General features: G+C 38.2%; 1 protein-coding gene across 2 annotated transcripts in view; it reads right to left on the bottom strand.

Annotated features, from left to right (window-relative positions):
- NUP133 (nucleoporin 133) overlaps positions 1-15,027 on the bottom strand; it is a 50,929-nt gene extending 35,902 nt beyond the window's left edge. For both annotated transcript variants that reach the window (XM_046653599.1, XM_046653598.1), the window contains exons 1-9: positions 14,720-15,027; positions 12,988-13,106; positions 10,952-11,055; positions 9,266-9,373; positions 7,537-7,671; positions 6,757-6,927; positions 4,946-5,101; positions 4,557-4,627; positions 982-1,129 (exon numbers count right to left, since the gene is read on the bottom strand). In XM_046653599.1, the coding sequence (XP_046509555.1) occupies positions 982-1,129; positions 4,557-4,627; positions 4,946-5,101; positions 6,757-6,927; positions 7,537-7,671; positions 9,266-9,373; positions 10,952-11,055; positions 12,988-13,106; positions 14,720-14,901 (1,194 nt within the window). In that variant the 5' untranslated portion in view covers positions 14,902-15,027. The remainder of the gene's footprint in view (positions 1-981; positions 1,130-4,556; positions 4,628-4,945; positions 5,102-6,756; positions 6,928-7,536; positions 7,672-9,265; positions 9,374-10,951; positions 11,056-12,987; positions 13,107-14,719) is intronic.
- Positions 15,028-16,796: the final 1,769 nt, after the last annotated feature.

The raw sequence follows: 16,796 nt of genomic DNA on the forward strand, positions 1-16,796 counted from the left end.
CTTTATAAATGATCCCTTATAAACATTTAGGTTCTTACTTCACTGTCAAGATATCATGCACAAGAAAACTGAGTTAATTTATTCATATATAAAATCAGAAACAGAAATAGAAATAAGACCTAATTAAATGATAAAATTAGCAAGTGTTAAAAATGATATATTATTTCTTATTAAAGAAGCAATTTTACCAACAAAACATTAAAAGTGGGATTCCACGATTTTTTTTTAATTCATGAATTGTTTTCTTTATACCCTTTTGCATTGTCTAAAAAATTTTAACACTGAGTATGTTTTTCTTGCATAATCAGAACACATGATAAGGTTTATTTTTTTTGGAATAAAGGAACAAATTAAAAGATTTCCCTACAATAGTCAGTTTAAAAAGTCATAGTAAGAATAGGGTTTAATTAGATACTACACAAAGTTAAATGAAATGAATTTACAGCTATTAAGGTTTTTCCTCATGAATATCAGTTATTGAACAATATGTTTAATTGCTATTAAGAAGCTTAAAACGAGAGAGCTTGCCTTTTAATCATTTACATGAACTTTGACAAGTATACAAGGCTGCTGCCTATAAATATCCCACTTCGAGCAAAAAGGAGAATTTTCTGTAATGTATAGGGCTCAAAACCAAACCCCAATTCCTATCAAGTTCCTTCCTTGTTTTTCACTCTGCAATTATCATCAATTTTTATTTTCACTCAATAATATAGAAATGATAATCCCTTCATAGAGCTGGAGTAGAAGAAACAAACTGCTTCTGTCAGCTGCTTCCGCTCATTTCTCTTCAGCTAAGGCTGAGCAAAGGAATGAGTCTGAGAGGGCAAATAAAAGGCAGTGTGTAAAAACTAGCTATTTTAAAATAGTTCCAAGCCCTGCAGATGAATCTCTCAAAGAATTTGACCCTGCAATGGTTAGGGGAAAAAACCCTCAATGTTATTATCACTTTGTAATTTAACTTACAGATAGAAATCTTACCTGAAAAGGGGGATTATACTGAGTGACTTCCACAGTCACTGCATCTGACATTTGGTTGCCATTATCTTCTACTGTTACCAAAGAGTAATAGATGAGACACGGATTGTCTGCTGGGTGCCATGCTGCTGCCAAAATCAGGAGCCCATCACTAATCATTGAAAAAGAAAGAGCCACAGCCTCTTTGGAAAATAGCTTGGCAGGTTCTTATACAGTTAAGCATACACTTACCACATGATCTAGCAATCCCACTCCTAGATATTTACCCAAGAGAAATAACTTATGTTCACACAAAAACCTGTGTACAAATGCTTATAGTGGCTTTATTCATAATTGCCTAAAACTGGAAACAACGAAATCCTTCAACTACTGAATAGATAAACAAACCCCGATAAAATCTATATAATGGAGTAAAAAGGAAGAAATTACCAAATGAATATCAAATGCATTATGATAAGTGAAAGAAGCCAGACTCAAAAGGCTTTATACTGTATGATTCTATTTATATGGCATTCTGGAAAAGGCAAAACTATTGGGAGGGAAAGCTCATCAATGGTTGCCAGGGGCTAGAAGTGGAGGGAGGGGTGGGGCACAAGTGAATTTTGGGGGTGATAGAACTGTTCTGTATCTTGACTATGGTTATGACTCAATGACTACACATTTGTCAAAACTCACAGAATTACACACTAAAAACAGTGAATTTTACTGTATGTAAAATATACCTGAATAAATCTGATTTAAAGAGAAAAAGATCAACAAATCATTTAACGCGGGGTTAGCAAAGTACAGCCTTCAAGTCAAATCATGTCAGGTGAATTTTGTAAATGAAGCTTTACTGGAATGTAGCCATGCCCACTTGCATGTGGATTATCTATGGATGCTTTCATGCTACCACGAGTGGAGTAGGGTAGTTGCAATAAAGACCACATAGCCCTGAAAGCCTAAAATAGTTATTTTAGGGCCCTTCACAGAAAAGATTTTCAACCCTTGACTTAATCTGTTCTTTAAAGCTTACTTTTGTCCAGGGGAAAAACATTTTGTTTTTAATTTTAACAATGAGTTACAGAAATTTCAAGCTGCTGTATACATGAAAATAAACCTTTTTCCACCTTAAAGCTAAGTGTTCCTCTTAAGTCTATGAAAGTTGTTGCCCCCAACAAAGAATTCAATGGTCTCTGATCTCAACCCTTCCAAAACATTTAGCAGCATTATTAGCAACTTGTATTCAAGCCTCAGAAGTATTAACAGGGTGGCAAGCACCCTCTAATGACACCTAAAAAATAAGAAACCAAGCTAGTGACTAAATTACATGCCACTTCAAATCAAGTAATCCTAACACGGCTCTCATTTTCCTTCTCCAATGTTCACTTCCCCCAGCGCCCCAACCTTATCACTTTCACTTGGACTCTTGAAAGGAATCCAGGGATAATGGCCCAAACTTGTGACATACTGGCAGTGACCTAAAGAGCTAAGAGATGATGTACAAGAACATTACATATAAGAATGAACTGAGTTCGGTCCTAGAAAATGCAGTCTTGAGAGTCTCCCCTCCATAATAAGTAGGGAGGTACAGCTAGTTACACCTGTGGTAAGACTCTATACTGCCCTTACTCTAAAGACTGTATCACTGTGCAATAAGAGGTGCCCACGGAGTCATGGAGAAACATCTAATAAGATCCCTTAGAGAGTAGTCCAAGAACCAGTTTTATTTCACATCTTTGTAAAAAAATCTTCATGTCTGAAAAAACATAAAGCTATTTTAGGTATTAAGGATGATAGGAAGATAACCACAATTTTGCAAATCAGTAAAGATTTGACAAATTTTTATGTGAGTATATACAAGGCAATACATTTAAGATTTTAAAAAATCCAAACATTACAACTAAAATGAAGCTATCTGAGTTTTGTCTCAGTAATAATCTAGTAAAAGAATTAATAGGTCTGTTGACTGAAAATATAAGCCTAAGCAGCAGCTCTGGCCAAAATGAGCAACAAATCAATGAGTATCAATGAGCATCAGGAAGACAAATATCATTTTGTGTGTGTGTGTGTGTGTGTGTGTGTGTGTGTGTGTGTGTGTGAGGAAGACTGGCCCTGAGCCAACATCCATTGCCAATCTTTCTCTTTCTGCTTGAGGAAGATTCACCCTGAACTAACATCTGTGCCAATATTCCTCTATTTTGTATGTGGGACACTGCCACAGCATGGCTTGATGAGCAGTGTCTAGGTCCATGCCTAGGACCTGAACCTATGAACCCCAGGCCGCTGAAGTGGAGCACACGAACTTAACCACTATGCCACCAGGCTGGCCCTCACCATTCTTAAATAGAAGAAATCCATCCAGACGTGGAACACTCTGTATGAGTCATTAGATTTCAAGGATATAAGAGAGTGACAACTGGACAATTTGGACAAAAGGTGGGGAGAGCTGTGTCTCACAAGAATCTTGTTAGTGTTACATCACTGGGGAGAGCAACGCTGGGTCTGACCCAGTATAGCAATTCCTAAGCATGTTTCTCTTCTTTGTTCTCAACTCATGTCTCCATTCAGAAAAATGTATGTGAAAAAATGTCCACATCATATGCCCACAGCTTCTAGGCTGTGCTCGAGCAGCAACTCTAAATTTCTAAAAGTCTGTAAAGATAAACTAAAACAGGTAAACTGTATTTAATTGCACTGTTTATGGAAATTAAATGCATACTATTACTTTTACCTTTTTGATAGTTTATATAAGGTTTTTCAGGAACTGTAAAGAAGGATCCTACTGCTAGTCTCAAAAGCCTGAGAGAGAAAAATTATACAGCAGAATCACAACATCCTTCCAAGAAACAGGTAGAATTTGTTCTACTAAACTAAATTACTCTACAACACGTAAAAATAGTCATTAGCTCCTGGTAAATTGTGTTTTGAAGGAATACAAGTCATATATTTGCACCCATTATGAACTTTCACATAGAAACCATGTTACAAATGGTTTTTAAGTTCCATATGACCTTTGGTGTTAAAGCTAAATAATAACATGCAGTAAATTAGCTTTATCACACTAACCTGGAATCTTAAGCATCAGTTAGAGCACTGTTTACAAGAGGAAATTCACTCTGAATACAAACCATGATTGAGTTCTATTGCACTTCCAAGACAAAACCTCATCCCGTCCTTCCTTTACTCAATATAGCCACGAACAGAGGCTTACTAAAAACTCATTCAGCAACAGAAAAAGGGCTGGAGAATTGTGCTCAGTATCTCCAAGGAGAGGAGAAAGATGACAAGATGGAGCATCCACAGCCGCGAGGAAGGCATCTCTTAGCAGCGAAGAAAAAGAAGGTTCAGCTGTGAGAGCACAAAAGCTGCATCTCTAACTAGGGCAGACAACTACTGTAAAGACATAACAGCTGAAGATTGAGAAGTTCTCAAATGAACTACATCTCTAGAGAAAGAACAGAAACCACTTAGTAAGGTGTAATAGTATAAGATAGCATTAGAAGAACAGATAACAAGACTGCTCATCACTTTATAATAAACATCAATTATTTTTCCAAACAACCACCTATATTTTTTACCACAAATTACTTGCTTACCAGTTTTGTTTCAAATCCAAATACCGAATGTTGACTCCTTCTTTAATAGCTTCATAGTTACTTTCAGATCCCTATGTGAAAATACCAATAACAGAAGCTCTTTGAATATAGGAATCATTTTTTTTCACCTTTGTATCCCCAACACCTATTAAAGCGCCTCATCCACAGTAGCTCACTTACTGAATGAATATGTATGCATTTTAAAAATTAAGAAAATCAGGAAGTTCCAATATTTCTAAAGATTCAACACCCCATTTCTGTTTATCTGATAGCTAAAAACTGTTAGTGTATTATACCAAAATGTGTTCTAATAAATAAAATAACTAAAGAAATTAGCATTCTCATATAACCATAGATATAAATTAGAGATGATTATTATTGTTCCTTACCCAAATAGCATCAGTAATGTTTTCCTTCAGTGCTCTATTTATATCCCAACTATGTGCTTGTTTTTCTGAAGAATCATCTAATTCCCATTTACTGATGTTTGAACTTGTCAGGCTATAAAAGCTTGATCTCTCTCTATCCCAAAGGACACCTGAAAGCTGTATGGAGAAAAGAAAAAAAGTCAAATTTATAGATTATTAAGTTCCTATCTTAATGAAGTATTTTTCTATGCAATTCACATTTCATATATTTTATGACTATTTGAATAGTAATCCTATCAGAATTCTTCATCCAGGATTCAAAGGAAGGAGTGATCTTGAAATAGACTTTGACAGCAAGGTAGGATTTCCATAGGCAGAAGCATAAAGGCAGAAGGCCTGGGAAGAGCAGATTTTGAGGTAGGAAAGTTATAGGGTCTTCAGAGAAGAAGTAGTCCTGTTAAAGTGAAATGTAGATTATAACTAAAAAAGAAACAAAAATAAAGCTCAAATGAAAAATTAGAGACACACAGAAGTCTTGAATGTGAGTCTGTAAACCTAATAAGCAAGGGAGATATTACCAATGGCTTTTGAACACAGGAGCTATGTTACAGGAAAACGAATCTGGCAGGGTTGTAGTTAGTATACATGGTGTGTGTTATTTTGCCTTTTAAGTATACACTTGCTTATGAAGTATAGGTGTGTTTTTAAGCTGAGTATATAAGATTGTTTTGAGTTAAAACCTAATTGTCCCCATTTCTCCTGTCACTGTGACTCTGGCCACTAATAGGATAGAAGGGGCCAACAGTGAGTGAAATGGCAATGAGAGCTTAGGGGAAACTTACCCACAGTGTAGATTAGGGCATAACAATGGAAGCAGAAGATGGGGATGGAAATGAGACGTGAAGTCAAACCTACAGTACCTGGTAAATAACTTATTTCCTACAGAAGGAGAGGAAGATACCAAAAATAAAATATCAAGGTTTTATACCTGGGTCACCAAAAAAGGGGACAGTACCATTAACAGAAACAGGTCAAAAGAGAAACAAGTTTTGTAGGTTAAGTGCATAGTTAACAGGAGAGAAGAGGGAAAATGATCAATTTGATTTTAGCAAATTTGTTAACAAATTTATTAAGTTTTAGGTTCAAAGATAATTCAAGGAAGCAGATGATAGCTACAAGAGGGAAACAGCACAGTAAAAAGAGGATATGCTTTCAATTCAAACAAGCCTGGGCACTAATCTGCCATTGAGTAGTTCTGTAACCTTGGGCAGTTTACTTAGCCTCACTGAGGCCATTTGCTCATCTGCAAATTGGAGAGAAAGCTTTCTATATTATAGGTCATCATAATAACTACATGAGATAACAAATACGGAGCACCGAGCAGAGGGTAGATGTTCCATAAATGTTAATCCCCATCCTCCTCTCCTCACTACTGCCAAGCTGGAGGTGAAAGCCCAGCCAACAAACCTAGATTTGAGTCATCCACACAGATAGCTGGAGTCATACAAGTGCAGAACATCCTTTTGGTTAAGTCTAGAAAGCAAAATTAGTCCCTCAACACATTTAAAATTTTACCTGACAGTTTTAATTCAAGGAATGTACTTATAAGATAATCTATGTGATTTAAGAATATTAATGTTACAGGGTATGAGAGAGGGTTAGCATGAACTCCTTTGATCATTATAATAAATATGCTTCACTGAAAGATCAAAAGTTTTATATCATGTACACTACTGTTCATACAGAGGCTATACCAACTTCATAGGAAACTTCCAACTCACTGATTTCACTAAGAAACAAGCATGTAAAACAAAGTTATTTTAACAACTTACTATGAGATCACTACTAGGAGATAAAATTCCCAAAAGAGAAGAAACCTTCCGACCAATTCCTGAAAGCATGCCTTGCCCCTGAGGCACGATATGCTGATGAATCTTTCCTAAGCTTTCAGGTATCAGCCGAATCAGCTGGTTTCCCGAAGAGGACAAAATAAAACTTCCTCCCTGTGAACAAATATTGTGAGATTAATTAAGCACCTAACACTAAGATAAAGAAAATTAACACAAAATGCTTTTGATACAGAGAAAAATCATCTGTAGCTTAAAAGAAATCTAAAAGAATAAAAAATGGAAGTGCTTTTTATTAAAACAAATTTACTTACAAATCCATTCACTTAACATTATTAACTCTACACAGAAAAACTTTCGTTGCGGTTTTTTTTAGCTGCATGTTTTTTTTAATTCTGATTTTTAAATTACAGCTTCACAGTATTGCAGGTTCAACAAATCAAGTATCAGATTCCACTTCGTGGGTAAATCTGCAGATTATATATTAGCAAACCATTCTTCAGTGTCGAAGAGCTAAGTTAGTCTCTTAAAATGTTTCTGAAACATAGGTTACTATCCAATATTGCTATTTTAGAGTCCTATGAAAAGGTCTTCCCTTTGTCTAACTGTTCAAATCCAAGATGCTTACATTCTTCTCTTGTCTCTTTTTGATCCCTCCCTGGACTGTATGGTCCGTATAAAACCCCACATTTTTACTCATTCAAATCCCACTTCCAAGCCAAATCACACCTTTCTAATAAACATAAAAGAACATCCATTGTATACCTGCACTGCTGTTAGAAAACTGTAAGTCTTATCACCTCCCAAATCTACAGTAGTCTCTGTGTAGCTGTCTTCACCAGCAAGGCTTGGCCAATAGCGGATGGATCCTTCTCTGGTGGCAACCATGACAGCAACAGCCTGGAAAAAAATCATAACACTCAGCAATCACAAGAAAAGAAAGACCCAAAAACTGGGAGTCTAATAACACTGATATAAAGAAACTGGGGCAATTTACTATTTAACAAAAATCAGAAATAAAAATGCCTTTTTTATATTTGAAAGATTATCATACAGTAAAATTGACTTTTGTGGTACAGTTCTATAAATTTTAACACATGTATAGTATTCATGTAACTATCACCACAACAAGGATACAGAACAATTCCATTGGCCCCCAAAACTCCCTAATGCCATCCCTTTACAGCCATACCCTTCCCCCACCCTAACTCCTGGCAACCACTTCTTCTATCACTATAGTTTTGACTTTCCAAGAATGTCAAATGAAATCATATAGCATGTAACCTTTGACACTGGCTTATCTCACTTAGCATAATGACTCTCAGATTCATCCAGGTTGCTCCATGTATCAGGAATTCATTCCTTTTTACTGCTGAGTAGTGTTCCATTCTATGGATGAACCAGTTTGTTTACCCAATCACTTGATAAAGGATGTTTGGGTTGTTTCTACTGTCAGCTATCACAAATAAAGCTGCTATGATATTCATGTACTGTTTTTTGCATGAACATAAATTTTAATTTCTCTAAGGTAAATAGCCAGGAATGGAATAGTTGGGTGATACGGTAAGTATATTTTAACTTTCTAAGAAAGTGAAAATCAAGCAGCTGTACCATTTTGCATTCCCATCAGCAATGTATGCTCCACATCCTTGCTAGCACTTGGTAGTGTCAGTGCTTTTTATTTTAGCCATTGTAATAGGTGTGTAGTGGTATCTCACTGTTGTTTTAATTTGCATTTCCCTGATGGCTAATGATGTGAACATCTCTTCATGTGTTTATTTGACATCCTTATATACTCCTTGGTAAAGTGTCTGTTCAAGTCCTACGCTTTGCTTTTGAATTGGGTTGGGTGTTTTCTTATTAAGCTTTGAGAGTTCTTTTTATGCTCTGGATACAAGTCCTTTGTTGGATATACGATTTACAAATATTTTCTCCAGTCTGTGGCTTGTCTCTTCATTTTCCAGTGTCTTTAGCAAAGCTAAGTTTTTAATTTTAATGAAATCCAATTTATCCATTTTTTTCTTTTATGAATCACGCCTTCAGTGATTTCCAAGAACGCTCTGCCTATCCCCAGGTCATGATGATTTTCTCCTGTTTTCTTCTAAAAGCTTTATAGTTTTATGTTTTACATTTAGATCTATGATCCACTTTGAGTTAATCTTTGTATAATGTATGAAGTTTAGGGGGAAATTTATTTATTTATTTTTGCATGAGGATGACCAATGGTTCCAAAACCATTTACTGAAAAGACTATTCGTACTCTACTGAATTGCTTTTGCACCTCTGTCAGATCAAAGGGCCACCTTTGTGTGGGTCTCTATCTGTGCTCTTTACTCAGTTCCACTGCCCTATGTGTCCAGCTCTTTGCAATACCACAGTGTCTTGATTCCTATAGCTTTATAGATCTATCTCAGAATTTGGTTGATGATTCCTCCAACTTTAGAACTCCCTTATTTAAAAAAATATGTATTTCAATAAGCTTTAAGTCACCTACCTGAGTAGAAGGTGCTTCACCTGAAGCAGCAGAGTAAGAGAGAGCCACCAAGTCAGCACTCCAGTGGAAATCACTAGGTGGCAGCTGAAGTTCTTTGCAAACAGATAACTACAGAGCAAACCAAACAAACAATCTTTCACATCAAATTTTTCTTTTTCTGTGAGGAAGATTGGCCCTAAGCTAACACCTGTTGCAAATCTTCCTCTTTTTGCTTGAGGAAGAGTGGCCCTGAGCTAAGATCTGTGCCCATCTTCCTCTATTTTGTATGTGGGTTGGTGCCACAGCATGGCTTGATGAGTGGTATAGGTCCAGGCCCAGGATCCAAACCCATGAACCCAGGCCACTGAAGCAGAGCACACTGAACTTAACCACTATGCCACCAGACCAGTCCCCTCAAATCCAATTTTTGAATATGCATCTAACTTCACTATTTCCTTTATCTGTGTATTTTAAATTCTGATTCACTGCTGGAAATTCCATTCTATAAACATTCTTTCTTCTCATATCTTTTTGATCATGTTTTCATCATGGATTTCAGTAATTTTAAAACAAAACATTTTAAGAGATATAGAATCAGGAAAACTTAAGAGCTAGACCAGACCCTGAATATCAACTAGTCCAATCTCTTCCCAGACTAAGACAAGTGTGTAGGCTTCCTAAGGAATTTTCCCATTCTAGTCTTGACTTTTTGTGTGTGTGTGAGGAAGATTGTTCCTGAGCTAACATCTGTGCCAATCTTCCTCTATGTTGTATTTGGGATGCCGCCACAGCATGGCTTGACGCAGTGTGTAGGTCTGCTCCTGGGATCCAAACCCGCAAACCCCAGGCTACAGAATCAGAGCATGCAAACTTAACCACTAAGCCACCAGGCTGGCCCCAGTCTTGACTTTTTATTTGATATTCAAAATCTGCATGACTATAGAGTAATTATACCAAGTTGCCTAGAAAAATATTTCTTAGACTCAGTCGAATATCAGGCTTCCTCTGCTAATTCACGATGCCCCCAGGACTTCTCCCTCACCTATGCTCCTAACCACAAGTATATTATAGGCAGTAGCAGTACAGAAGTACAGCAGTACAGAAGCCAGTAGACATGAGGAGCTTATGTAAGCAGGAGTCCCAGGTTCCAATGGAACAATGGCCGAGTGAGTAGTGAGTGGTGCAAGAGAGTGTGCCTGATCTGGAACAGACAGAGAGAGGTTGCTGAGGATAAGTTACTAGACATCCCTGTGTGAGATACTGACAACTGAAAATTAAACTAGCAATTGTAAAAATTCTTATTATTTTTTCCCAATTTATTTTTTCCCTGTAGATTCAGTGAAACACAGTCCTATTTTCTTAGAAATAAACTCAGTTCATCAGCTTACGTGGATGGCATTTAGTCTTAGACTTCATTAGGCCATCTGATTAGGATGACATTCATCAAAAATTTTAATGTCTCTAATTTTATTAAATATAAATAACATGGATCTGGTTTAAGATTATTAAAAAGGTGAAAACTTTTTCCCAATACACAAATATGTATGCATGCTCAGTATGTCGTATCACTATGAAAATGCAAATCCCTGATGCTGAAGTAGATTCAGATTACTATCCTCCAACAGCTCTAAAAATTTAGGGTAAAAATTAAGAGACAATTGGTAACCCTCTCCTCTATCTCCTTCCAGCTCTCTGAAGAGCCATTACCTTAGTAATAGGTGACAGAGCAATCTTCCAAATAATGAGTTTCTCTTTGCAGACCAGACAAGCCCATCCACCTTCATCTATGTGGACAGTCAGCTGATCATCAACTAAAGAAGAAAAGGAGATGCATAATTATTCTCAAAGAACAAATAAGAAAAACTTAAAAAAATTTCCTCATACCAAAATCATCTTTACTGCCACATTCTTCACCAAAAAATGTAATCACCACACACAAAAAAGATTACTACTCAGCAAAAAATACTCTTGAATAATTCAAGATTTATTAATATCCAAAACAAGAGATCTATTTAACTTTGATAAACACTTTTAGAAACATATCTAAAGGGAAAAAAGTATATTTTGGGCTTAAGTTTACTATTTCTCAATTTTTGTTATAAAAAGATCTTACTTTCTATAATGTTTAGTAATATTCATAATTTTATTTTGATAAAGCAACACAAACAATAAACCCTCATTAAATATATAAAACATTTCAAGGAAAAATCATGTTCTTTCAAAACAACATGGTTTTCAAATAAGAGCTCTTTGAAAGTATGAAAAATTACTTCATTTTATGGAGACATAAATGGTTGCATTCCATATTAGGTGACAAAACTAAATTAGTATATTGCTGTCATAAGCACTAGTGGTAAACCTCTATAATGTGTTAACAGTCCAGGAAATTTAATTAATTTGAGCGTTGCTCTTTGCTTAAAGGCAGGGTAGAGGGGCGAAAAAAAGGCATCAGTAATATACAAACTAAAATATCAAATCATTCCTAGGCTAAGTGTGGGCTTCTTGATGAACTGAAATATCTATGCAGTATTTTCTTTTCCTGAAAGCACTACAGCAGGTCCAAATCCTCTACTGGTAAACCCTTGAGGACACACAGCACTTGCTAGGTTTCCATGTGGGCAGAGTTCTTCAAGTTTACGCACCTCTTCAGTTCACACATCCTGATTTCTAGGGGCTCTCTCCTCTGAGGCTGTGTACTATTTGTTATTAACATAAAAGGTTTAAATGCAATTTAAGCTGAAATTTTTAGAGGGAAAAAATCTATATATAATATATATTATATAAATTTAAAACAGGAACATGCATGACAGAGATTAGCGAAATTTAGTTGTCTGAAAACAAGTGTCCCTGAAACTCCCAAGGACTTACAGGCAAGATGGGCAAGTTCAAGTTGATGAAAAATAAGCCTTCTTCTAGAATGCAATACTTTAAACTTTTTTGACTGTCATTCACAGCATGAAATACACTTTACATCATGATGCATTCATACAATTTAAACAAAACAAACAAAAGTTACTTAACATTATGATATGAGATCCATTCTGATATTTTTGCATTCTATTTCACTTTTTTTCCAATGCTGGTTATGAACCACTAAACTGACTTCAGTTACTATCTGCAATTTGAAAAACATTGTTACAGAAAAATCACAAAGATCTAGAATTGAATCCTTAATAAAAATGATTTAGGGAGATCACTGAGGATGCTCTGAACTTTGCTCTTCGTCACCCAACCCCTCATCCTTAATGTCATTTTTATGAAGCTTCTGCTGACTGTATCTTCCAAATTTCCACTCTAATTCTCTGCCAACAGAATCTTCTAAAGGTACACCACGTTGATAACAGCATTAATTTGTGCATACAGTCCCTGGGATACTACACAGGATTCAGAAATGGAGCTAAGACTTGATTTTACTGCATTATTAAACCAAATAATGTGAGGCACTAATTTTTTGGGTTTTTTTAAAAGCTAAATTTCATATATTCAATTACCTTTTTAAATTGGACTGAGTTTTGCATATGCAGTATTTACAACCATTAAAGATTTAATTTAACTGTGCTAGAATGAACTCATTTTGCTTCTCAAATTTATTAAATTTCTCCATTATGGTGAAAAACCAAATAGGTTACCTTTCTCCCCATTTAGGTGAAGGTATGCCACAGAAAGCACAAGTTTTAATCTCCAGGCTAGACTTAGGCTTTATTTTGAACTGCTAACAGAGGCAAATGGAAAAGGATACCCACCTTCAGCCAATGTTAGGGCTTCCATGATTTTAACAGGAAGTGAAGATCCAAACGTTTTTACATCATAGTTTACACACTCAGTTACAGAGTGGTGTGGGAATACTCGTGTAGGTGTTCCTCTAAAGAGAAGAGATCATATTACTTCACTCATAACTTAAAATTTTCCATTATCCTAATTTTTATGTATACATATTTCACAATAAAGAGATCTTTGATAAACAAGAAGAAAGGTGAGTTGTAACAGTGAAAAAAAGCTCTGGCTCACATATATTGTGTAAGTAAATGTATTTTTCATCTTCCTCCTTTTTTTCCCCTCCCCAAAACCCCAGTCCTTCTAGTTCTTCTATGTGAGCCACTGCCACAGTATAGTGTGGTTCTGCCAAGGGGAACCGAACCCAGGCCATGAAAGCGGTAAAAGCGCCGAATTTTAACCACCAGGCCATCAGGGCTGGCTCAGGTTAGATTACTTTTAAGCTGCCATCAGTTCTAGATTATAAGACTGTACCAGATCTGTATAACCAAGCAAGAAATTAAACAGGGTCATGAGTATCTGCTGTTACCTGGTCTTCAACAGCAGATAAAGCAGTAGAAATTATATTTCCTTCTCACCTTCATCTTAACATTCAGAAAAGTACCGTAAAGTTACCAGTATAAAAGTTATTTTATCTCTCATCATGAGGATTAAACGATAAGATGCACATAGAGAGTGGTATGGAGCTTTGTTTCCTGACAGAGTATTATAACAAGGGGTTTTCTTTAAATCATCACCAGAAGGTAAAAAGAGGTTAAAAAAAAAACCATTAAAGTATGACTTTTATTCTGTCTTTTCTCAAAGGAGTAGAAAACATTGACAAGATGAATACTTTGAAGAGCACTTTTCAAAATGCAAAAGGATAGTGTATTCTTTAAAAATCATTTCTCCTTTAAAGTATTATAGAATTTTATACATAAATTTTAACTGTAAGTTCAAGACCCAATATTACCGTTCTCATGCGGGGAAAAATTCATTTTTGATCTATGAATTCAGAGGAAACTACTCAGAAACTATAACTTTCTTCTAAAGTTCCAGATTACTTATGAAAGGGAGGATGTGGACCATGATTCTACTTGTGATGTGGACTGCTGAGCCACGTTTTTATTTGGTAACAAAACTATTCTTATCTCACTGCTTATGGAAAGCCTTTTCCCTATTAATTTAGCTACAAAGTTAAATTTTGTAGCTAAAAGCCCTTTATAATTACCAATTAGGAGATATCAATGGCAGTTAGTATGTTAGATATTATACAATGATTTTCCAGGGATGGAGGTCCTCAGTCTCACCATTACTTTATGTCTGCGTCGTGGCATTTCATATTGACTCCTTTGGCCTTAGTCAAGCAGGCCCAGGTCAGATATTATCGCCATTTCACTGATGAAGAGCATCATGAGTGACTTACATCAGATCACAGGGGTAGTATGAGGGAGGCAGGTAACCACTGATTCAAATCCAGTTTGTTCTTCACCTCTACACAAAGGTAATTCCATAAAAAGTGCAAAGCGAAGACTCAATTGATGAATTAGTCAAAATGAAGCTGAAATAATCTGCAAGGGTGGCGAAGGTCTATTTTCCAATATTTTGACATTGCCCCCAGCCGCCCCCGGTCCCGAGGGCTTCGGGAGTCACTACCATATTAGGTCCGCCGAGGCCCAAGAGCCTGTGAATCGCCGGACCCAACCGGGGACAATCACTTACCGAGAGCTCAGCGAGCTCCGCCGGCCGACCGGCGAGAAAAGCACCGGGGAGCTGACTGCAGACCCCATGGACAGACCCTTCCTGCTCGTCGCCCGGGGCGTGGAGCTCGGCCCTACTCCGCCCAGCGGGCCTCTTCGGGCCCCGGGCCCCGGGGTCCGCGGAGAGGAGACGGCCGGGAACATGATGGCAGGGAAAGCGACAGGGAGCGTGCGGGCTCCAGCCGTAGGGCCGAAGCGCGGTCCGCTCGCCCAGCTTGAACACCCCGGGGCGGGAGACCGCGAGGCGAATACGCCAAAGCGCCGCGCCGAGCCACGGGGCGTGGTCTGGGCGACCAGAGGATGAGGGTGGAAGGGCGCGCCGTGATTACGTCAAAGCGCAGCGCCCAGCCGTGGGGCGTGGGCGAAGAGGCAGTAAGCTGAGCGGTTGAAGGGGCTGTCGGGGGACTTCCGGCCCGGAGCGGCGGGAGTCAGGATTTTCAAGCGAAGTGGAACTGGAGGTACGGGTGCGCTTACCCTCGCCGGTGGGTGGGCCTGGCCCTCCGTCAGTTTGAACTCTGACGAAGCCTGTCTGCACGCTGGTCTCTCCTGAGCCTCTGGGAAATGAAAAGTGTTCTTTCCCTGGTCCAATCTGAGAAGGGAGAAAAACTGGAAAGCTAACACTGGTTTCACAGGCAGTGTTACTTTTGTTCTTCTCTAGATTTGTCGTTTTCCCATTCAACTCTGCGATCTCACCCATGCCAGTGACCAGAAATCTCTAACCCAGATCCCGCTCAAAACCCCCAGGCCCCTATCGGCAGGGTGTCCTGCACACTCCCCACGATCCACTGGTTAAAAGCTGATTTCATGGTTCCCGTTAGGCCTGCTACTTCTGGTAAACTGGCCAATTGCCCAAGGCAAAAAGAGGAGCTCTATCCTAGTCATTGCTCACACTTACCTCTACTGTAGCACCCCGGGACCTGTGGCTCCTGAGGACCTCCAGTAGATCTCACATTGGCACTGCCTCTGCCCTGGTACAGGTACTCACCTTTTCCCTCTTTTCTTAGCCTTTAGCCTCTATTTTTGTCTCCTTGCCTCTGACTAATCACTTCACTGGGTCTTCCACACTGCCAACATAATGAACAAAGGCAAACCCAAAGCTGCTCTTGGGCTTGTAAATGCTCTGGTTGACCATTGCCCATAGGTAATTTCCTAAGCCCCGCTGCAAGGTCCTTTGTGACTTAATTCTGACTGGCTTTCCTGTCCTTACTCTACTTCCACCACTTCTTACTTGCACTCCACATTCCAAGAATAAACCTGTAACCCTCTCCAATGCCTTTCCACGTGGTTCTTTTCTCCTGGAACACCCTCCCTCTCCTGTTGCCTAACAAGCATCTACCTCATGCGTCAAGCCTTACTTCAGTGCTGCCTTCTAAGTGAAGCCTTCCACAGGATTAGGTGTCCCTTATCCTTTGTCCCCTGTGCTCCTGTGTGTAGGCTATTTATAATATTTTTACCCTGCATAATAGTTGTTTTCATAACTCTTTCTCACATAGCTCCTTTTAAAGGTCTTAACAGCAGGCACAGTGGCTGTTACCTTTGTGCACACCATAACAGGTTCATTAGACTTTCATTAAGTATCTGTCGAAATAAGAGAATGGCTAAGTAAACACTAGCATATCCAGATGTGGGAGACCAGAATGTGGGTATCAGTTGTTGACATTTCCCCGGGGAAGCCATTCTTTTGTGCACATGAATAGCGTCTGGGCAGTCATCTCACCAAGGTTATACAGATGAGCTGCTTTGCTCCTTCTCCCACCTAGGTTTATAACAACTTTGCAGCTTGTCTTTGAGTCTTATAGCCAGCGCATTTCCTCCTTGTTTCATTCTTACTTGGGTGGAGTGGGGTGAGATGAGAAATGGAGAGTAGTTGTGTCTGAGAGGGTATTGGTGGGCTAAATTTGTTCTTGGGCTTTGTTGCACTGGCTAGTGATTTGCCCACCATCCAGTTATAAAAGCTGCTGTTTGCAGGAGCTGGAATGACTATTGAAGGATGGTGAGTAGACTGCACTATGAATCATTCATTCATTATGGATTTATCC

This window comes from Equus quagga, chromosome 2 (genome assembly GCF_021613505.1).
Source record: "Equus quagga isolate Etosha38 chromosome 2, UCLA_HA_Equagga_1.0, whole genome shotgun sequence".
Classification (NCBI taxonomy): domain Eukaryota; kingdom Metazoa; phylum Chordata; class Mammalia; order Perissodactyla; family Equidae; genus Equus; species Equus quagga.